This window comes from Corylus avellana, chromosome 11 (genome assembly GCF_965113065.1).
Source record: "Corylus avellana chromosome 11, dhCorAvel1.hap1.2, whole genome shotgun sequence".
Classification (NCBI taxonomy): domain Eukaryota; kingdom Viridiplantae; phylum Streptophyta; class Magnoliopsida; order Fagales; family Betulaceae; genus Corylus; species Corylus avellana.
This window is the reverse complement of record NC_142500.1, coordinates 473,930-496,363: the sequence shown is the minus strand read 5'-3', so window position 1 is coordinate 496,363 and position 22,434 is coordinate 473,930. Positions and strand designations below refer to the sequence as shown.

General features: G+C 38.2%; 3 protein-coding genes and 1 non-coding gene across 4 annotated transcripts; 2 read left to right on the top strand and 2 right to left on the bottom strand.

Moving 5' to 3' along the window:
* Window positions 1-126: 126 nt before the first annotated feature.
* Window positions 127-2,878, top strand: RBX1 (RING-box 1). Its single transcript, XM_059577103.1, has 5 exons — window positions 127-362; window positions 496-546; window positions 686-745; window positions 2,358-2,429; window positions 2,548-2,878. The coding sequence occupies exons 1-5, from the start codon at window positions 224-226 to the stop codon at window positions 2,583-2,585; spliced, it is 360 nt and encodes a 119-aa protein (XP_059433086.1). The 5' UTR covers window positions 127-223; the 3' UTR covers window positions 2,586-2,878.
* A 2,617-nt stretch (window positions 2,879-5,495) lies between these two features.
* TRNAS-GCU (transfer RNA serine (anticodon GCU)) lies at window positions 5,496-5,577 on the bottom strand. Its single transcript has one exon. It is a non-coding gene; the product is annotated as a tRNA-Ser (tRNA).
* An 8,002-nt stretch (window positions 5,578-13,579) lies between these two features.
* On the top strand, window positions 13,580-16,372 carry LOC132165982 (Subtilase family protein). The gene is made up of 2 exons (XM_059576707.2): window positions 13,580-15,315; window positions 15,423-16,372. The coding sequence occupies exons 1-2, from the start codon at window positions 13,689-13,691 to the stop codon at window positions 16,094-16,096; spliced, it is 2,301 nt and encodes a 766-aa protein (XP_059432690.1). The 5' UTR covers window positions 13,580-13,688; the 3' UTR covers window positions 16,097-16,372.
* A 1,272-nt stretch (window positions 16,373-17,644) lies between these two features.
* On the bottom strand, window positions 17,645-21,418 carry AGG3 (guanine nucleotide-binding protein subunit gamma). The gene is made up of 5 exons (XM_059576383.2): window positions 20,589-21,418; window positions 19,600-19,652; window positions 19,407-19,451; window positions 19,288-19,332; window positions 17,645-18,267 (listed from the first exon to the last, which is right to left on the bottom strand). Exons 1-5 carry the CDS (start codon window positions 20,733-20,735, stop codon window positions 17,754-17,756), a joined length of 804 nt encoding a protein of 267 aa, XP_059432366.1. The 5' UTR covers window positions 20,736-21,418; the 3' UTR covers window positions 17,645-17,753.
* Window positions 21,419-22,434: the final 1,016 nt, after the last annotated feature.

Below are 22,434 nucleotides of genomic sequence, written 5' to 3'. Positions count from 1 at the left end.
GGTCCATGGCCGAAGATCCGCGATGGGCCTCGCACAATTGGAGGCTTTGGAAACGAATAGGATGGAAGCCCAGCCTAGATATCAGATACTGGCCCATGGCTCTTATTAAGGACCGAAACCCTTTCTCGGTTTCACATTCACTTTTCCTTTCGAAATTCGCTCTGATTCTGTCAGCAGAATCGGCTCGCCCGAAGCCGCGCTCGCCCTAGTTTTCCTCCGAGCCATGGCCACCTTGGACTCCGACGTGCCCATGGTCCCAGTCGGCGAGCCTTCGAGCAGCGCGGGTCCTTCCTCCTCCTCCAACAAGAAGAACAAGCGCTTCGAGATCAAGAAGTGGAACGCCGTCGCCCTCTGGGCCTGGGGTACCATCTCCCAAAACCCTAACCCTAGTTTTCTCGAATTGCTTATTTTACTAGTTTTATCTGTGTATGTGTGTATTTGATTGTGTGCGTATCTAGCGTTTGGGGTTGTAATGTGACTGATTGATGCGTCCAGATATTGTGGTTGATAACTGTGCGATTTGCCGGAACCATATTATGGATCTCTGTGAGTTTTTCATTTTTCTTTTGTAATTTTCGATTTGTTTGTAGATATACATATTTATGTGCATGTATTTTAATTGTGATTATGCTTTGGTATATTATTTTTGTGGTATTTAATTTATCTGTGGTGGTTTGATGAGTAGGCATTGAGTGCCAAGCGAACCAGGCCAGCGCCACGAGCGAGGAATGTACAGTTGCTTGGGGTATGCTTTCGATTCCTAAACCCTAATCTTCTTCTCTACTCTAGTACTTCACGCATGTGTGTCTCTGTCTGAATGTTTTGCCTCTGCTTAGAAAATAAGGTGGTATTGCGGTATTTTTTGTTGTGTGCATGAATGGTGGCCTTTAAAGAGCGGTAGGTTAGAGTTTTTAACTTAGTTCTTGGCTAGTTTTTATTTTATTTGCTAAGCTGGAAACAAAGTGTACAGGGTGAGGGAAGGTGAAGTGTTTCACAACCTTTGTTCTTCATGTTGAATTTTGTTTCATAAGGATATTTATTGTTGTGTTCATTTACTTCGATTTGTTTCAAAATCTGGAGATTAGTATTTTTTTTTTTTTTTTTTTCTGACATGGCCACACAAGAGGGGGGAGGAGGATTCGAACTAGTGACTTTCGCTTCATTAGGCATGGTCTTTAGCTACCTCTTGGTGACAGAGATTAGTATGTTTTATTTCAAGATGAAAGTTAATATTCCTTTCTATTATTAGTGGTGGCCCTTTCTGACTTCCGCCTCTGCCAGAGTTGGAAGTCTTGGAAGCGTTGGAAAACCTCCAATGCCACCTTGGACGTAGGTAATTTATGAGCCAATGCTGACCCCAAAAAGTAGATTGAAATTGTTGGAAGTGGGCTGGGCTTGATGATGGGCTTTTTTGGTTTGGTTTTTTTGGGCTTCATCAAAGAATACAGATTTGTTCTTTGTCTGTGTTCCTTGTTGAAGACAAAAAACTCTTTACCGAAGAACGGATCTTCATCTCTTCGTCTTCAACAACAAAGAACGAAGAATAGTGTAACACTCTGGTCCCATATTGAAAAGACGAAGAGTAACCCAGATAGAGTGGGTGGTTTATAAAGGTGTTCCGGCTGCTTTTTTTTCTTTCTTTAATACTTAATTTTGAATTTGGGCCATCCCTTTCCTTGAATGCTTCGTTTCTTGGCCTTTGGCATCGCGTTTATACCATCAATCAAAGACTAGTAGTTAACTGCAATATTGATCAAAACCGAATTCTCACCAACGTCTTTGACCCTAATTTAGCTATTATTGCTACATGCGTGCACCTGAAGAAAATCGACCAGGTGCTACGAATTAAACATTTCTTTTGTTTCTCCAATCTATGCTGTCTCCTGTCTCTTTCTGTCTGCTATTAGCAAGAGGTTGCTTGCTCGCCATAGTTCAACACAGTACTTAGGTTTGATTTCTCACACAAACAAAAATGTGGGTAGAAATAGTTGTAATGGTTGGACTTCCCTTAACTTATCAAATCTGTTATTCTGCATGTTACATTTGCTTTGACATGTTTTATGGCCCACTTCTGGAATGGTGTTATGAATCACTCATTATTATTCTTTTGCCACAAGTAGATAATACTATACATTTTAAATGCATATTGTTGACAATGATCCTACACTGTAGCAATTTTGAATTTATGCGTGAATAGGGTGTAGGTCAAGGAATATAAACTCTTACATGCTTATGCCCATGGTTGTGTGTGCACTTTTCTCAATTTTTGAAAAATTTAAGTCAGCTGATTATTGTTATTGCATTTTGCACTTGTGCACATGATCTCTTAGGCTGAAAGGATTGTTTTATTGATGTAGGGGTTTGCAACCATGCCTTTCATTTTCACTGCATCAGCCGATGGCTCAAAACCCGTCAAGTGTGCCCACTAGGTGAGCTTTGTGCTTAATGTGCTCCTGCCCCTCTTCTTTCTCCGTCTGCCTCCCTCTTTGTATCATGGTGAGAAGCTTACTCATTTCCTTTATGATTTGGTTGTTATTGCTTGTGCAGATAACAGCGAGTGGGAGTTTCAGAAGTATGGTCACTAGAATCTTCATGCTGTTGAGCCTCTGTACTCTGTTCTCGCTACGGGGATGCTAAGAAAGATCTGGATTTCCTGTCGTTTTCTATAATGCATTTACTTCTTGTTAATTTGTGCTGGAGTCTTCCTATTTTCAAGAAGCATTTGGGCTGTATTAATTTTAGGAGTTTGATTGGTTACATACCAAGTCAAATATGTGAATTCCCTATACTGTTTTTGGTGTTACAAGCCAAACTCTCTCTCTCACACACATGTTCCATGTTTCTATTTCTTGTTTTAATTATGGGTGATTATGGATTATAGTAGTTGTTTATTTACATCATGATGGCGTATTCTTGAGGGGAACCCCTAATATGCGGTCATGCTGCAAAAGGGATTTTTGGCAGCATCCACTCTTGTGGTGACATATCTCCAAGCTCATTTTAAAAAAATGAAATCAAAATAGCAAACCAAAACACAAACCAACGCCAGCAAACCCAACCCCCCACCGGCGCCGAAGAGCATACAACCCTCCAACCAACTTTCTTTCTCCCAAATCGAGCATAGCCAGCCCCAAAAAAACCAGAAAAAAAATCCTCTTTTCTTTCTCCCAAACCCTCTTTTCTTTATCTAGAAAAAACTAGAAAAAAAAAAAGGGCCCGCCAAAAAACAAGAAAAAACAAAATAGAAAAAGTCAGTAAAACTAGAAAAAAATAAAAAAAAAACAAAACCCAAACTCCAAATCCCCTCTTCTTCCCAAACTCCAAACTCCAATAAGCCGAACCAAGAGAGATCCAACAAAATCAATAAAAGCAAATTTTTGCAATCAACTACATCAACAACGCAATCAGAAATTACAATCAATCCAATTAGAAATTCGATGAGAACCAGCGAAATCCAGTGAAACTCAGCCTTAAAATTTGTTTCTAATGCCTTTAGAGGGGGAAGGTTAACCCTAAGAGAATTTTATCATCCTAAAGGAATCTACCGGAGAGGGCTGCCGGCTGGAAAAAAGAGACTCGTGGGTCTGCATACCCACGGCCGGCGTGACCCAGAAAAGAAAGAAGAAGAGAAAGAGAAGTGCTTCAAATTTTCGACGAAAAACAAAGAAGAAGAGAGAAAGAGAAGGGAGAAAAGAATCAAGTGTATTAGGTTGTAAAGTTTTTTTTACATTTTATTTGCTTTATGTGAAGCTATTGGGTGCTGCAAAAGGGCATGACCGCATAGGAGGGTTTCTCATTCTTGAGAATTCTCTGGTTTTGTTTGGCAATGCCTTTTGTTCAAGGTTTTCTTTTTTTCTTTTTTTCGACTGGAACTTAATAATACTTCACTTATCCAGAGAAATTGCTGCTTCATTGTCTGATTGTCTAGGATATGGTAGTGCTTGTATTGGCTTTGGCGAGCTGTAAAACTAGACTTTAGAAACAAATTCGTAGTGCTTGATGGAACTTGGTCCAAAAGAGTTTCTCTTACTTGTCTTGGTAGTATACCTTAATTGGGTGGGTAATCGGAGTTTAGAAAACCAATGTTTTTTTTTTTTTTTTTTTTTTTTGGCCTCAATTACTTTTCTACTCATAGTAGCTCGTTTAAAAGTGGAAGTGTTTAGGAAACCGTGTATTTTTTGCTTAAAAAAGAGTGATTTAAGCAATTCACATAGGCAGGGAATGATATAGACAGAATTTACTCTTTCGAACGATGACCTCCGAGGGAGATAACAAAACCCAGACTTTAAACTGGATCCAGTAGGAAGGCATTATAGGATCAGCTTGGCATTTGAAATAACTAGTAAATTACAACTCTATTGTACCTCAATTGGTGCATTGGTCTTTGCAGCTTTAATGGTTCTCCACCTTCTCACGAGTTGACTATTCTAGTATTGGCCGAACTCTTTGGCTGGCTCATACTCTGTCCATGGAACCCATATTTTCGTTGTATTTGTGACTTTCCTTCTGAAATTGGGCTTCCTCCTAAAGCGCACAAGTGGCCACCCATTAATAGTAATGGAACTCTGCACAAAGTTTTCTCTCATGATATGAGTTACTACCCCCTTGATCACTTATACTATCCCAAACGTCTGACTGCATTTTTCAACTGAAATGGAAGATTATTACCAAAACAGCGTTGTACATCTAAAATAGCCCTAAAAAGACATGATCCCAAGCAGATACTTGGCATGTACCCCCCCCCCCCCTTCAAGGTCCATCACAAAAGAAACGAAAACCAAGATTTTCTTTATCCGATAATAAACGAGAGCTACGAGCAAATAGAACACCTTTCAGGAGTATCAATACATCGTAGTTTCTAATAGCTGCTAATGAATGGAAAGGAAGGGAGATAATAAAGGAAGTCTTTCATTAAGCATTCTCGCTTCAAGGAAGTGGTGGTTCAATTTGGGTTGCTAATATGAGATAATTCATATCAGATTTACTTATCTAAATAAATTTTGAGTTATCCAACTACTTATATGAACAGGTGGCATGTTTATTAGTCATGATTTTTTTCAAATTGTTGGTCTTGTTATATTGTCACTCTCTCGACAAATCTTTAACATTTTTATTTGACGACTACCGCACTAGCCGATGTAACAGTTTCAAATAATCATTATTTTTTTTTAAAAAAAAGGTTGATTGGCACTACCACATCACTAGAGTGCGATGATAATGGAATAAAAATGTAATTTATTGCATTACTCTTACTCTTTTTGAAGAAATGCTATATACTACCCTCATCTCACTAAGCTAATTACTCCCATCAACACTTGTTAAAAATAAAAAAATTTTAAAAAAAATAATAATAATAAAAAGAAGATGAGAGCTGATGGGCACAGTAAATTACTCCCCTTTCTTGACTGAATATCTTAAGTCCTGTGGGCCTGGACCCGGTCCATCTTCCTAAACCCAACAAATGTAAACTAAAAAGATAAAACCGAAAAGAAAGTCGTCGCCTGAGAGATTCGAACTCTCGCGGGGAAACCCCATGTACTTAGCAGGCACACGCCTTAACCACTCGGCCAAAGCGACTTGAATGTCAATGTTGCTCATTTATATGTTTTGTAATACTTATTTCTTGCTTACGAATCAATTCCACCCTCTTCATAATTTGTGGGCCTTTATTTACCTATTTATTTTTCCTCTACACAACTCTTCCAACTCTATTTCCGATCTTAATGAACCAACCCAAACTCTAATTTATATATATAACTTTTGAATAAACATATATTATGTATTTAGAATCTACATAATTGTATCCAAATCTCAGATATCTTTCAGCATGATATGTTCTAACACACTACACAACTGTGATCCACTTCAGCCCACTCACTGGCAGCAGCACTTAAAATATACTGGCTATCCATTTGTACTCATCACTCCTCTACTTTTGGATACCTTTCTCCCTTCTGGATACACCTTTTATCTCACCAAAATGTGTACTACATTTACATTGTTTTTCCTCCCCACATTATTTCAGACAGTCAGGCCCATCTTTTTGCCTTTTTTTCCTTTTGTGGGTGGAAGAGGCACAAGATTTAGAGACCAGATTATGTTCTGATATGGTTTACATCTTTCTAGTGACTACTTTTTTCAATTATGAATGGAATCTTACATTGAGATTTAGATTCCCTAAAATTAGACTGAAATTTGGATAACCTAATAACAGAGAACGATAGGTATTTTTCACGTTAACAGGTAGACCCCCCATTCTAAGCTGCTAGGAACATTCGAACCTGAGCTTAGGATTTGTACTCACACACCCCCTCATATGAGCTCATCTATTTGATTAGGGAGTGTGTTGTTTGAAACTTGGTTAGATAGATAAACTTTACATGGAGTTCCTCATATTTACTATTTAAATTACTAATAATTTAGACAACAAAATTGTTGGATCTGTAAAAGGCTCTTATTCAAAGAATTTCTTAATTAGGTGGGTGCATGGGAGCAGATAAACTAACCATTTTTCTCACACCATTAAAACAAAAACAAGCACACACATGCCCTCTCTCTGTCATGTTAGTGCTTGAATACACTACTACAGTAGTACTACATCATACTACCATTTGTTTAAGTTATTGGGGCAATGGGAGTTCCTTTAATTTACATTGAAGCAGCCATTACAAGCTTTTATGTAGGTGGAGGCCACTCATATTTGTAGAAGAAATCGAAAAAGCAAAGAAATAAGAAAGATTACATGAGAGATTGCAACAGCCTTAGAGAGCATATCGCCATAACAAAAGCTCTGAATTCGAATATTATCTCTATCAGTCAAGAAAAAGTCAAAACCAAGAAATAAATGGTTCCAATTCATTTGTCCTAGTACTACTACAACTCATTGTAGGGTCTCTCTTCCCCTCCCTTCCAAAAATCACTGACTAATTCTGCTACAGTTTAGAGAGTGCCACCCACAAACTCAGAGCCCACCAAGTTCTTCTAAAGAAAGTGGGGAAAAGTTATGCACATGGGTGTTGTTTTTAATATGTAATCTATAGTTGTTGCACAAAGAGGTAGGCATGGATGGACCGATTTATGAGGGCCTCTTGCTTTTTGAAGCCATAAACCTATCTTTTATACACCTCCATTATGGGAGTCTAAGAATCATTATCATCCCTCTCTCTCTCTCTCTCTCTCTATATATATATATATATATATAAAGTGTTTATGGGTCCACCTCATCTTACCCACCCTTAACCTACTACAAAGAAAGTAGCCGTTATAGGTAAATATGTTGACATATATCAAATGGGGTACTTTCAACCGTTTTTAGATAGACTTTCAGAACATCTCCTTGATATTTTGATACAACAATAGCTTTTGTGTTGTGCGTGATCATTTTGTGAAGTACTATGGGCTTAGAGGGTTGGGGGTTGAAGACTCGCATTATTTTGTACTGTGCTCACCTACCATAACCATATATACTAATCTCATAAATAACAACCTACTTTCTACATGTAAAATAACATCTATCTCTTCTATATTTTCGATCATATTTACATTTTCGATACGGAAAAATGACAAGAAAATCATTTTAACTAAAAAATTTCCACATCACTTCTAATACAGTTGATGTTTCTAATTTAAAAAGAAAAGTCTTTATGTGCATTGTTGTCAAGTTTATTCTCGCTCCAATATTGTTTATCATATGATGTGAGAAAAATGTTAGACTGTTCAGAAGAATTACAGAGACAGTTTGAGCATTATTTTGAGATCTTGTATTGAATTAGAGCCAAAGTCAACTCCTTAGAGGATATTCGTGGTTCGGCACCCGTTAATATAAATTTAGCTATATCTTGAGGCCTTTTTTTATGTAATTTTTTTTTAGTTTTGCTAGTCTTTTGCCTTCTTAGACTTTTACTTGTGTTGAGTTTTTCTTTTTTTCAATAAAGTTATTACTTTAAAAAAAACGACAAATATTTAATCATTTGAAGTCAGATCTATAAATAAAGTTTTCAAGACATTCTTCAACACTAAACATGTTTTGACTCAACAGGATCTCTTACCACACAAAAAAACAAAAACAAAAAAAAATAAAAAGTCTCGAAAAAGGTTTGCTTATATTTTAGTAATTAAAATCACCTTGCATGTATTCAAGCTGTGTCTGGTAAGTTTTCATCACTGCATTAATTTCTGACTTTATCTTTCCCTGTCTTAATCATATATTCTTGCAATAGATTTACGGCTAAACTTTTTGGATTTTGACCAGGTTTATAATTATGTTATAGATAGATAAAGATAATAATTTCTTTACTCATTCTCCATTATGACTGATTTTTTTGGCTTTTTCACCCAACATTGAAGTACTCTTTTCCACCACCTAATATAAAGGCCCTTATCTTTCCATGGGAATCAATTTTTCCGGTCGGAGAATTTAATTCTTTCTATTTCACTTGAAATATCGGTGAACATTTGTTAATATATATATATATATATATATATATATATATATATATATATATATATATACGAACAATTTTATTGTCGAAATTAGATTTCACAGCTACATGCATTGCATGTGCTAGGTTGCAAACCTAACATGCTTACAATGAGACATTGATGCACTAAAGATCATAATTATAAATTGCAGTCCAAACTTCTAAAACCACGTGTTTATAAAAGCGCAATCCTTATCTTCTGCGTGAAAACGTGAATTTGTTTTTTTTCATATTTTCAAACTTCTAAATGGACATCGTCCATAATTTTATTTAAAAACGCTTGTTTGACCTACAAAATCGCGGCCTTAAATGGAAACTATATATATACATTCGAGGCAAATTTTTTCATTTTAATAGTTTTGTCCCTCCAAACCTATAATTATTTTTGTTCCTGTTGAACATGCAATTGAAAAGCATTGCATTATGTAATTATCCCTTCGTTAACACGTTTACTGACTCCAATACATTACCATTAATTTGGTTATATATAACCAAATTTAGATTTGGCTTATGTACTATTATTTATGATATAGTTTAATCAACCGTCAAAATTAAATTTCTCAAAATTTCTTTTTATTTTCTCTCTCCTATTAAATACTTCTAAAATAAATCAAATTTAAATTTAAATTTTAACCGTTGATTAAACTACAACATATATACTGTTATTTTAATAACATATAAAGCCGGATCCACCAAATTTAACATGTTGGAAAAGTGTCATTAATTCCTCAATAAAAGCAAAGAGAGGTGAAAGGCAAAAGCACATGTAGAGATTTGTTTCTGAATTTTTTTTTTTTTTTTTTGTAAATTAGTTTCTGAAATATTGAGTATGAGTTTGATATATATATATATATATATATATATATATATATATAACATAAAGCATCTGAAAATAAATAAAAAATAAAAAAGAAATTGCAGAAGCGAAAATATTGAATGTGTTTATTGCGTTGAAAAAGGAGGTAAATCTTAAAGATACGGCACGAACAATAAAGGTTGGGGCGAGGTCGGTGGAGAAGCAAAAAAAGAAAAAAGAAAGATGGGATGATGGTTAGCTGAATGGCAGAAAACGCGTGGAATTATGATAAGACAAAAGCATGCTGAGCATGCGGGATTTCCTGCGCTGATTGAGAGACTCTCTCCCACTTTTCGCTCCATTACCACCACCACCTGCGGTTTTCTTCCCCCCTCCCCCCCCCCCCCGCGCGTAGGCACTATGATAATTATTTTTTTAAAAAAAATAATACGACGGAGTGATCAATTGTGATTATTTTATTTAAGCGTGTAATTATACTAGTATATATTCACTAAGAGCTGCACATGAGAGATTTAAATGGTAAAAATTGTAAGCGCTCTTTCAAGTTCGACTAATCAGACATATATGAAGATTTTTCATTGTCGAATCCATTCTCTAATATATGTCCTGATCACTTAAAAAAAATTTTGCGCCATTAAATCACCATCCTTGATGGTTAAGTATGATAATTGGTTTGAATTTAGATTCAATGTCGACACGAATAATGCTACAAGTTTTTTTGTGTCACTCTTATATTCCTTTAAGAATAATGTAGTTCTTAAAGTTACCATTAAACTTGTAATTGATCATTATTAAATTTCGATCAAATAATAATTTTAAGAGTTACATTATTATCAAATAGACAAAAAAAAATAATGCAAAGAGAAACTCTTAAAATTACTCTTATGGGTACTATTTTGTTCGTATCACAACGTCACACGCGCTACCGTTCGCGTCACCACAGAATGGAGCTTACCTTGGATGGAAAGTACGAGCACGCCAACTGACAGGTGTTCGCGTGGCAGAGGCAGTCGTACATTATACGGTTATTTTATTAGTTTCGTAGTTATAGAATCTTTAGTCAAAAAGAGAGTGAGAGAGTGGAGGCCTTTTAAAAATCTAGCCGTTACCCGTCTTAAATAGCGTGGTTTACACTTATCCCCACGAGCTAAAAAAAAAAAAAAGGGTAAATTATAGCGCATAATTTGCATGAGCCCCATCTCAACTATCGTGCAATTTTTCTGTTTTCCTTATATGCCCTCTATTCCAGTTTCTAATACTAACCAATGCCACCACTACTACTACTCCACCACCTCGCCATTATGTAGCATACATGCAGTTGCTCATAATGCAATTTCTTTTACCATGACGTGGGATTTTGTTTTTAATATTATCTTTCCGAATTCCGCATCACTTTTTCTTTTTCTTTTTCTTTTTCTTTTGTCTGCAACAGTTCTATTTCATATGATCCAAATTAATATTAATATATTTTTTTTACCAAAATCATTTGCTTGTTGCATTTTGTAACGAGAATAACCATTTTTGTCTCCCTTACTCTCGTTACAAATAATAAAATACATTTTTTAAATAAAAAAAAATTGAATTCAGTTTATTAAATTTTATATTTATTTTTTTAAAATGTAAAGATAAGATTAACAAAGTATGCATCATGCATTTATATGCCCGAGGAATCACCTGCAAAACATAGGAAAAACTATCGATGTGACATTGGCCGGTAGGAGGGTGACAAGGAACCTCATATGCTTAAATTAGCAAGAGTTTGATCATGCAAATGCAAGAATAAGAGACGACGATAACGCGTACTTGTGATGTAGAGTTCTATGCCTCCAATAAGACTTTTCCTTATTTTGGTAGGCGAGGCTCGTAAAGCAACATCCATCGTCGAAAGTGCCAAAATAAAAGGCGGTGTGAGCTTTCCTTGGGTAGACGCCTTCAACTTGGAAGGCGATGCTCTCTTTTACACTTAGATTTCAGATCTCCTCCAATGACTCAAAATTTGAGATTCTCATATTACGAAATTGTGACCGTTCATTAAAATTCGATGGTCTATACTATCTTGGTAATTAAGTTGCTTTTGTTTTACTGAGATAGTAGAGTAAATTTACAAGCCAGCTGTTTTAATTACCAAAGTAGTATAGACCATCGAATTTTAATGAACGGCCACGATTTCGTAACATGAAAATCTCTAATTTTAAGTATTTAGAGAAGATCTAAATCCGCCGTTGAGACTTGAGAGCCTTTCAACGGCTCTTTCCTTACACAAATGAGTTGGGACTAGGTCGACAATTAATGAGCTAATTTTATTTCTCATGAAGTTAATTATTTATTGTATCACCAATTGCAAATACAATTGAGATGAGATCTTATAGTTTTTCTTCAAATAAATTACATATGTCTTAAAATTATACAAAATACCAATTTATTTTTAGATATTGTTCGAAATTAGTCTGTCTTTACACAACAAACAAGAACAAACCAACACCGGCACCATCTTTAGCATCACATTTCTACCTCACCCACCATCTTTATCGTTATTATTGTTGTGTCCATGTCGTCACTACTATCATTATTTACGGTTTTTCGTCATCATTGATGACAAACATTGTCATCAAGTTAAGATATGTGCAGAAGCCCATGCGCAAAATCAAGCAAGGGAAGAAGACCCTTTTAGCAAAACAACCAAAGTGGGATAAAGCATACTAAAAATATAGATGGTAATTCGTGTTTGTGTGTGGAGTTCGAATCGTGTCAAGGTATATGCATAAAACTATTTAAATAAACTCTAAGATAACTCATTTAATTAAACGGGTTAAATCTCTCAACTCTAACCCTCTAATTTTGTATTAAGTTTGTGTCGGGTCGTATCAAAAATTGTCAGTCATTATATCGCTTGACGGGTTTGGGTTGTGTCGAAGTACGAGTATAAGACTATACAAGTCAACCATAATTCAATCAATTTAATTAAACAGGTCAGACTCTTCAACCATAACATTTTAATTTCGTATTGAATTCAACCAAAGGCGGAATTAAAATTTTAGGTTTTGGGGGCAAAACTATTAAAAAAATGTTTTTAAGGGTATATTTAAAAAATAGCTGTACCTAGGTCCACCCCTAGGTTGATGTTAAGTTTGTGGATCATGTAAAAAATTCTCAGCTTTAACTAAAAGTCTAAAACCCTTTCTCTCGGTGGCATAGGACTTGTTGCATCAACAAGAATGGGGGCAGATTTTCCCATTCAATTGGCAAAGATGGATACAGATCCCCTTCCTCCTTTTATTGTTTGTTCATAATGGGGGCAACTTTAAAAGGGCACCTTATCCGAACATAAAATTCACCAAAGTTTATTCAACCAAGAATAATAATAAAAAAAAGTTGTGAGAATGGCACTTGCTCGAGTAGAAAAACCTTACTCTGCCCGAGCGATCACTAATTGTAAGGAATTCCAATCAACCAAAGATAACTTGGCGCCGTAAATAGGTGGACCCGTGGACCCCTCAAATGATGTGGCTCCAGCTGTGTAGAGTACCCATATGGTTGATGAAGACAAAGGCACCTTGATAAAAATATGTGCATATATGGCTTCTCATCCGACACATATTCACATGTTCAGCAAGGAGGACAAAAACCAAAAAAAAATTATGTATCGTGTTCTTATTGGCAATATCTCAATTAGAACAAGGAAACTCTGAGTCTGAGATGAGAAGGACGATGAGGCCTAAATAAAACAAATTTATATTCGTAGAAAACCCCAATTTGGCTTCAATTTCATTTCTTCTTCTTCTTATTTGCATTTGTACTTGCGGATAACATGTAAGAAGCGTTGCACCCCCCACTCTCACACCTTGTTTGTTTTTTTATTTTTATTTTTATTGGCCATCCCATAAAAGTCACGGACTCTGGACTGCTGAAACCAACAATATTGAAATCTTTAACCACCGATATTCTTAGTAAAATAGTCCCCCCCAAGTGATTATCATCATTAAATTCCACGAAATATATATATATATATTACCCCCAAAGAAAAATAAAAGTATAATATTATATTATATTATATTATTAAGTATAATATCATTCCTCTTTTCACCCCAAAAGAAAAAAAAGAAAAGAAAAGAGTATAATATACATTAATCTTTCTGGTGGCCCAAAGGCCCCAAAAAGTGGGATGCCACTAAAGGCAGAAAAAAATAGTTTAAGATGGCAAGAAAGTAATAAAAACAAAGAAAATGGCCACTTCTATAATGAAAAAAGAAACGCCTATAAACCCGACACGAGTCTTTCCCACCCTTCTATCCCCTCTGACAGTCGCCAGCGACTGTTCATCTATCATCCTTTTAAGTTTTAACCAATACACTCTCACTGCTTCTCTCACTCTCTCTCACATCACACAGCCAATGGACTCCGTCGCCCTGCTCAGGCTCTTTCCTCTGGTTCTTCTTCTACAATGGGTTTCAGTCACGGGCAAGCAAACTTACATCGTTCAGATGAGGCATCAGGACAAGCCCTCCTCATTCGCTACACACCACGACTGGTACTCCGCTAACCTCCAATCCCTTTCCTCCTCCACCACCTCTGACTCTCTCCTCTACACCTACACTACTGCCTACCATGGCTTCGCAGCCTCACTCGATCCAGACCAAGTCGAATCGCTGCGCCGATCCGACTCCGTCCTCGGCGTCTACGAGGACACGGTCTACACCCTCCACACCACCCGCACCCCTGAGTTCTTGGGCCTCAACACCGAGTCCGGCCTCTGGGCTGGTCACAACACCCAGGACCTCGACCAAGCCAGTCACGATGTTATTGTGGGCTTGCTCGACACTGGGGTCTGGCCCGAGTCCAAGAGCTTCGACGACTCCGGCATGCCCGAGATCCCGATCCGGTGGCGCGGCGAGTGTGAATCTGGATCCGATTTCAGCCCCAAAGTTTGTAACAAGAAGCTCATTGGGGCTCGGAGCTTCGCCAAGGGCTACCACATGGCCTCCGGTAGTAGCTACTTGAAGAAGTCACGAGAGGCCGAGTCGCCCCGGGACCGAGACGGCCACGGGACCCACACAGCCAGCACTGCCGCGGGGTCCCAAGTCGCCAACGCCAGCCTCCTGGGCTACGCGAGCGGTACGGCGCGTGGCATGGCCACCCACGCGCGCGTCGCCTCCTACAAGGTCTGCTGGAGCATCGGGTGCTTCGGGGCCGACATTCTTGCGGGCATAGATCGTGCCATCTCTGACGGTGTCGACGTGCTCTCGCTCTCTCTCGGTGGTGGGTCCGCCCCGTACTTCCGTGACACAATCGCCATTGGAGCGTTCGCAGCCATGGAGAGGGGCATTTTCGTCTCTTGTTCTGCCGGAAACAGTGGGCCCAGTAGGGCCTCGTTGGCCAATGTGGCCCCGTGGATCATGACGGTCGGGGCCGGGACACTGGATCGGGATTTCCCGGCTTTCGCCGTACTCGGAAGCAAGATCCGGTACACCGGAGTTTCTCTTTACAGTGGGCAAGGAATGGGAAATAAACCGGTCGGTTTGGTCTACGACAAGGGGAATAACAGCTCGACCAGCATGTGCTTGCCCGGTTCGCTTGAACCGGAGTTCGTACGTGGGAAAGTGGTGGTGTGTGACAGAGGGATAAACGCACGTGTGGAGAAAGGAGCGGTTGTACGCGACGCGGGTGGGGTGGGGATGATACTCGCGAACACGGCGGTTAGCGGTGAGGAATTAGTGGCTGACAGTCACCTGTTACCGGCCGTGGCGGTGGGGAGAAAGGCCGGTGATATGATCAGGGAGTACGTGCGGTCGGATCCGAATCCAACGGCTGTGCTGAGCTTCGGAGGGACCGTGTTGGACGTACGGCCATCACCGGTGGTGGCGGCGTTCAGTTCGAGAGGGCCCAATCTGGTGACTCCGCAGATCTTGAAGCCTGATGTGATTGGGCCTGGGGTTAACATCTTGGCCGCTTGGTCAGACGCGGTTGGGCCCACGGGGTTGGAGAAGGACACAAGGAAGACCCAATTCAACATCATGTCAGGTATCTCCAACGGCTAACGGCCAACGGCTAGATTAAGATAGCCTAGATTCTTAAAACAGCTATGCATCAATTTCTCATATTTTTGTGTGCTTTTGAAAATGGTATAGGTACATCAATGTCTTGCCCGCATATCAGTGGATTGGCAGCATTGCTCAAAGCAGCGCATCCGGATTGGAGTCCAAGCGCAATCAAATCTGCGCTAATGACGACTGCCTACACCCAAGACAACGCCAAATCCCCTCTCCGGGACGCTGCAGGAGGCGCATTTTCCAATCCATGGGCGCATGGAGCTGGGCATGTAGATCCCCATAAAGCCCTCTCTCCGGGCCTCATATACGATATCTCAACCGAAGAGTACATTGCTTTCTTGTGCTCCTTGGACTACAGCATCGAACACGTCCAAGCCATTGCCAAGCACCCCAATGTGACCTGCTCCATGAAATTTTCAGACCCCGGCGAACTCAATTACCCTTCCTTCTCGGTTGTGTTTGGAAACAAAAGGGTTGTTCGATACACTCGTGAATTGACAAATGTGGGAGCTGCCAGCTCTGTCTACGATGTGGCCGTGAGCGCACCGTCAATGGTAACGGTGGCAGTCAAGCCCAAAAGGCTTGTCTTTAAGGATGTCGGGGAGAAGCAGAGGTACACGGTGACCTTCGTGGCCAAGAAAAGTGCGGCTAGAACGGCTAGGTCCGACTTTGGATATATTGTCTGGAGCAACCCCCAGTACCAAGTTAGGAGCCCAGTTGCTTTTGCATGGACACAGTTGGTGAGGGTCTAAGCCGTTTTGTGGGTTTGCGTTTTTATGTATTTGCGCCTCTTTGGCAGTTTGCTAAGAAAAGCAGCTAACAAGGTCCCTCTGCTCTCTCTCTCTCTCAGCTGTTGAATTTAGTGTTTGGCTTTGCCGTGAGCAAAAGAGTCAAAGAGGTGGTGGAGGGTGGAGGCCTTAGGCCATTCCCTTGGCCCAAATAAACATTAAACCAATTGAATGTTATGAATTACTAGTTAATCTATACTCACTCACCTTCTATTTTATATGGGAAATTGAAGTTGATCACCCCGCGTAATTGCTTCTTCTTGTTCATGCTCTGATTTAAGTCTCTCTTTATCAATTTTTAGATGGATTAAACCATGAATGAGTAATTGCGTTTATAATAGTGCCAATTTCGCTACATGAGCTACTTTCAATTTCTCACAAATGATGTGTTATAATTTCATGAGATAGTGATACAATTTTCAATATAGTAGACTACATAAGATAGTGACAACATTTGGAGAGCAAATTTTAGAAAGAAAAAAAACAATTTAGGAGCATTTCTCTATTTCCGTTGGGAGGAAGACTGATTTGAAAACCCAAATTTCATAGACTTCCGAGTAGACATGAGAGGGGTCTCGGACCTGGGATGCACCTCAAGCTGTCCGGGACGCCTCAGCCCCCCAACCTCTCTCATTTTATAGAATTCGGGTAGAGAATTTTAGATCAGATTCCTTCTACATCCTTTCTCACTCTTTAACCGGCATCCGTGCGATCTTAGACTTGGCCTAACCCAAACCACCCCCCCCCACCCCCATTTTTTCCCTTTTTTGCCTGTTCAATTTCCTTGTTTTTGCTGATTTGCTCAGAAAAAGGAAAAAGAGAAACTGGGTTCACACCAGGCTGTGGCGTTGGCTGAGAAGGTGTAAAGCCCTCCTGCCACTTATATTGACTGTGCATTACAACAGTTGGTCTCATAGGGTAGCTCGGGTAAATTTTTTTTTTTACCTTAAACCCAAATGGCTTCCTGCAAAAGAACTTGAATGAAAGGACATTTTCACATATCCTGCGGTTCAGTTTTGCAGGAAAATGAATCCTGACACCCTAGAAGATCCAAGCATGGCCTGCACATCTAATAATTCATGCGTAGGACCAGTATTTGAATTATGACTCTGGCATTTCATGCTCGGTAGAACTGTAGAAGGGCACTACCTAAGCTTTCTAAACATGGAAAGATGAAGTGTAAAAACTGTACTAAAGGCCATAAAGAAGCATCCAGCAGAAACAAGAAAAATGAATCTACCGAGTCATAAAGGTAGCCACCGGGTGGGTTATCTTAATAAGCGATACTCAATACGTGAAATATTTAATTCATTTGGAAAATGACACATAAAAAAAGGATTCAAACTCATAATTTGATTCTGTTGTCATTTTAAATCACAACTTATTTCAAAAACTTAAATTAATAAGAAATAATTGATTTATATATATATATGAAAATTGCATTCATCAAAACTGATAGAAGGATGCAAGGTGTACCTCCTTCATAGATTTATATATTGTCCATTTGTAATGAATATGAAGATACTATCTTATAGCGCTCTATATTTCCAAACTTTATACAGCATTTAAAATAAAATGGCATGTTGGAGAACAAAGCTTCAGATGGGATTGCTTGAATATGCTAGTAACATAGATAGCAAGGGTTACAACAGATTTTTGTACAACAGCAGCAAGGGCGTACCTTTGGACATTTAGGACGTGAGCATCTCCATATGCAGCAAGAGCAATCTGGGCATGAAGGAGAAGGAAGAGTGCAACACTTTCTGCTGCATGAGACTTTTCTACAGCAACGTGATCGGGGGCAAGAGCAACACCCCCACTTAGGAAAATGACAACTAATACAGGAACCACAGTTACATGGATTGCAATCACTGCAGACACAGGAACCGCAGTTACATGGGTTGCAGTCACAGCAGGCACAGGAACCGCAATTACATGGGTTGCAGTCACATGGGTTGCAGTCACATGGGTTGCAGGCACTGGAACCGCAGTTACATGGATTGCAGTCACAGCAGCCACAGGAACCGCAGTTACATGGATTGCAGTCACGGCAGCAGCGTGGCATTTCTAGATGAAGGGAGCACCCAGAACAGCAGCAACAGCAGATCCAAGAGAGGTTAAAACAGGGCATTTTACTGCACAAAAATGGCACTCCTGAGTTGGAAAATTCTGCTTTTAAGAGGCAGACAAAAAAAAAATGCTTGTTTTCTGATCAGTTATGTGTAGTGAAAGAGTAATCTGAGCAAAATACCAATAAGAGACTAACACCGGAATAAAGTGTCAATCTGTGAATTTTCTGATCAGAATAAGTTTCCTCATGCACACCTTTATTAATTGAAATCAAGATCAAATAAAAGCAGAGGGCCTTGCATCATTCATCACAACAAACTGGATTTTTATAGAAGGATTCGTGTATTCTTGTTGAACCTTTTAAAGCATGGTAAGCAGGAAAAGTGGGTGTCTAGAATAAAGGAAATCAGTTTCTTCCACCCGGTAATTTTCCTTATTTTCGTCTTCAGTAAAAAGATAAATACTGCAAAAAAAGCAGAATTCTTCACAAGAGCCTGATATCAATGGCTTACAAGCTCTAACTACTTTCTAAGATGAAATTTAAGTAGTCTCTTGTGTATCATAGTAGACCGAAAAAAGGGAACCAAAGAAAAATCCCTTTAACTCACTTTTTTCACATTGCCTTTAAGAATCTAGAGAGTAAGGCAGCATCACAGAGCATGACTGGATGGTGGCTGTTGGATCCAAAAATTTAGAAAAAACTTTTCCTATATAACAATCCAAAGAATACAACACCTATTTTATCCTAACCACTCCACTGAAAAGACAGTGAATAGACAAAAAAGATTAATGGGTTATTATAATGTCAAGGTAATATGAAAGTCAATCAATCAAAACAAATTGCAATATTGCTACAATTGTCAGGATCATAATTCAAGATCAGAACCTTGCTTCCAAATGCGAGAAAAGAGAATGTCTAAAGTCATGTGGTAGTAATTGTGAATGGTATTGCTTCTTGTGCTCATCATTTAGTATTGTTCTGATAAATAATAACTTCAAAGAGTATGTAAAGTAAAACTTACTGCACAACTAGTATACATTTACATACGTATAGAACATAATGCAAAATGATAAGATAATAGTACCAGAGCCATTTCCAAAAGCGACAGGACCGACGACTCTTCCGAATTCTGCTAAAAATAAAAAAACTTAAGGATAACAATCCCCCTGAAGTTTATAAAAGAGTAGATAACAATATTCTTACGTAGGTAAAAAAGGATCCGAGTTTGCCACCACATAATCAGCAATCCTGTCAAATGATCATGTTCAGAGAATCCTTAGGATAAGAAAAAGAAACGGAAATATCAACAAAGAAATTTGCATTAATGAACCTCTTCCATATGACTAAATTGGTAAACTAAATGCTTAAAAAAAAGCAATTGAAAAATTAAACATACTCTTTGCAGCATCTAGAAGCAGGTTGAAGGCTTCCAACGGATTTTAATTCCTCCTGCTCACAGCAAAATTCTCAGAAACATTTTTGCCCATCCATAAATCAAATGCTAGTTAATTGATAAATTTTGCTGAAACTACATAAGATGAATATTCTAGCATCAGTCACATTTTCATGGTGTTCTGTCAAGATCAATCTAAACCTGCACCACAACTAATTGTTACCAATATCCTCCAATATGAGTGCAGGCAGAGTTACACTAATGGATATCAAATATGTAGACCTAAGGTAGGGCCAGAGAAAATAATGTATGATCATTTGCATATATTTATTCACCACTTCAAAATAGCAAAGTCCCATTAATTGGTCTCTGCTTCTCAAACATTATGCAGAACTCATCCTTTATGATGTTTAGACAGTGAATGTTGGGGATTTGATGCTTGGGATAAAGTTCATTAAAGTAAACCTGTTGAATTAAAAATAAGGAGCCTCTCAAGTGTGGAAGATGCCCAACAGATGGTTACAGGGTCCGAGGTCGCTAAATAGAAACAACTGCCTCTAATAACGACCAATGTCAGCTTTCACCACTTCAATTAGCAAAAAGTTTTACTTTTTACGCCATGCTAAGCTAATCTTTGTTCAAATGTATCAGGGCAAAAGCGATCCAACCCCAATTTTTGTTTTCTTTCTCTCTCCATCTTCAAGAAAACATTTCCTATATGTCGTTTAGGTCAAAATCTGTGTATGTTCCAACAATGTTGACAACATATATGAAAGAAAGTTTTGTTTTAACTCTTCAAATTGATCCCATAAAACTCGTATCCCTCCTAAAACAGATCATAGGAAGAGAAAAGAGCCTATAACCTTCCAATCCCAATTCCCTCGTGCACAATGCATTTAAATTAAGAAGGATTAGCAATATATTTAACAAACCAAATTAGCCCATTTACTGGTAAACATTAATCACAACAGAACAAAATCTAATTAAATCACCTCAAGAAAACCAATCTCTCTTTCGAGCATCTGGACCTTAGCCATTTCACGGCGCTTCCCATATAAATCTGGATACTGCGGCGGCGACTTTGGACGTGGTGGGGGCAGCGACGGCACCGACGAAGAGGAACCCGACGGAGCAGCCATTTGCCCACAAAGTTAAAATCAATTCTCAGTTCTAAAATAACCCAAAACTCAAACCAGAGTGAAAAAACAAAAACAAAAACAATTAGACAGAGCAACAACCGTCACTACTTGAAGTAGTAATAAGCAGCGCTACTTCAAGTACTTGGTAGTAGTAACAAAGAAGTAGCAGTAATACTAAGTAACAAACAAGAACAGCAGCAAATGATGTTAGGTGTGAAAGGTATACAAAAAGTCTCTGGCAGAGGCTGTAATTCGGGTCTCTGACAAAGATAATTACTACCCAGAAACAAGCCAAAAAAAAAAAAAAAAAAAAAGCTAAGGGAAGTAGCCAAGTAGGTTCTGCAAGATCGGCAGGGTACATAAATGTATGTATCATACTGTGGTTGCAGGGATTAAATGAGGCTTAAAGGGTAAGAGAAAAGAGTGATAATAAGGCTAAAAAGAGAGCCATTATTGTCACAGGCTATGAGTGAAAAGTAGAAGAGGGTGGAGGCGTCTGAGCTCTCTCGAGGCACATCTTTTGTGCATGGAAGTAATAATAATAATAGTAAAGACGGCTGTGAAAAAAGCCTGCAACTGCAAGTGTCTGTACGAACCCATTTGGCAAAGTTGAGGGATTCGATCGAAATTTGAGTGAGATTTTGGAGTTTGTAAAAACTCTCTGCCGTGTGTGTCTTCTTTTATATATATATATATAATTTTTTTCTTCTCTCTGCCAAGGGTTGCAGAATGCAGAGGGGTGGGGGAAGCGAAAAGCTCGATGGAAATACCTCAGACCGCACGTGACCGCTGCGTAGGAAAGAGAAAAGGTTTCTGTGTTTGGTGGGGTTCAAGCTTTCAACCACGAATCAGCTCTGACTTTGAGATAAAAAAATAAAAAAAAGTGTAACTACCAATGTTATTTCATGTCAAATATTAAGTTACCTTTTACGGTAAAACAATGCACAATTTCCATTTCAGCTTTCCAAAATAAATACAATATTTATATAAAAAAAATTATTGATGTGTTCTTGTGCATCCATCAATAATTCAAAAGAGATCTTATTTATTGTATTTGTAAATGAATTAGCGGAAGATTGAAGTTATAGATAGCACTTTAATTTAAAAAAATTTTATTTGTATCTATGACTTTGTAATCTCATAGTATGTGGCTATAATTTTTACAGATCATTATGCTTTGTGCTGTAATAACACTTTTTGCTCTTCTTTATAAGAACTTTATACTCGTAGTCTTTAATCAATAAAAAAAATTAAGCAACATCATCAAAGTAAAATAATAAAAAAAGGTATAATTTACAACATTATAACGCTCAATAAGATTTGAAAGATTAATGCTACTCTTGTGAAGACTATTAGTCACACTTATTTTATATTAACCACATGTTTAAGTCACTTTCTTGCTTATATTTTTTAAATATTGGCATAATTATATATATATGAAAAAAAAAAAAAAAAGTAAAGATAATAAGATAGAGATTAATGTAGTAGAAAGTATATTAATCTTTGTTTGGTGGGAAGGAAAAACTAGAAGGTGTGTGGAACGTACGTGGACAGTTGGTGTCCCTCACGGAACTGAAGCGAAGAATGAAGGTGAATATTGGATATAGATATGCTTTATTTAGGCCGTGACTCAGGGAATACAACACATCTTTCCGTACGGGTCTCCACCTGCCGACTGCCGTTCCCGTTTCTCTTACTG

Coding starts and splice junctions, on each gene's coding strand:
- RBX1 (XM_059577103.1), top strand. CDS start 224: ATGGCCACCTTGGACTCCGACGTGCCCATGGTCCCAGTCGGCGAGCCT. Junction 547..685: donor GAACCATATTATGGATCTCT/GTGAGTTTTTCA, acceptor TTTGATGAGTAG/GCATTGAGTGCCAAGCGAAC. Junction 746..2,357: donor GGAATGTACAGTTGCTTGGG/GTATGCTTTCGA, acceptor TTATTGATGTAG/GGGTTTGCAACCATGCCTTT.
- LOC132165982 (XM_059576707.2), top strand. CDS start 13,689: ATGGACTCCGTCGCCCTGCTCAGGCTCTTTCCTCTGGTTCTTCTTCTA. Junction 15,316..15,422: donor CCAATTCAACATCATGTCAG/GTATCTCCAACG, acceptor AAAATGGTATAG/GTACATCAATGTCTTGCCCG.
- AGG3 (XM_059576383.2), bottom strand. CDS start 20,735: ATGGCTGCTCCGTCGGGTTCCTCTTCGTCGGTGCCGTCGCTGCCCCCA. Junction 19,333..19,406: donor TCGGATCCTTTTTTACCTAC/GTAAGAATATTG, acceptor TATTTTTAGCAG/AATTCGGAAGAGTCGTCGGT. Junction 18,268..19,287: donor CGCTTTTGGAAATGGCTCTG/GTACTATTATCT, acceptor ATTTTTGTGCAG/TAAAATGCCCTGTTTTAACC.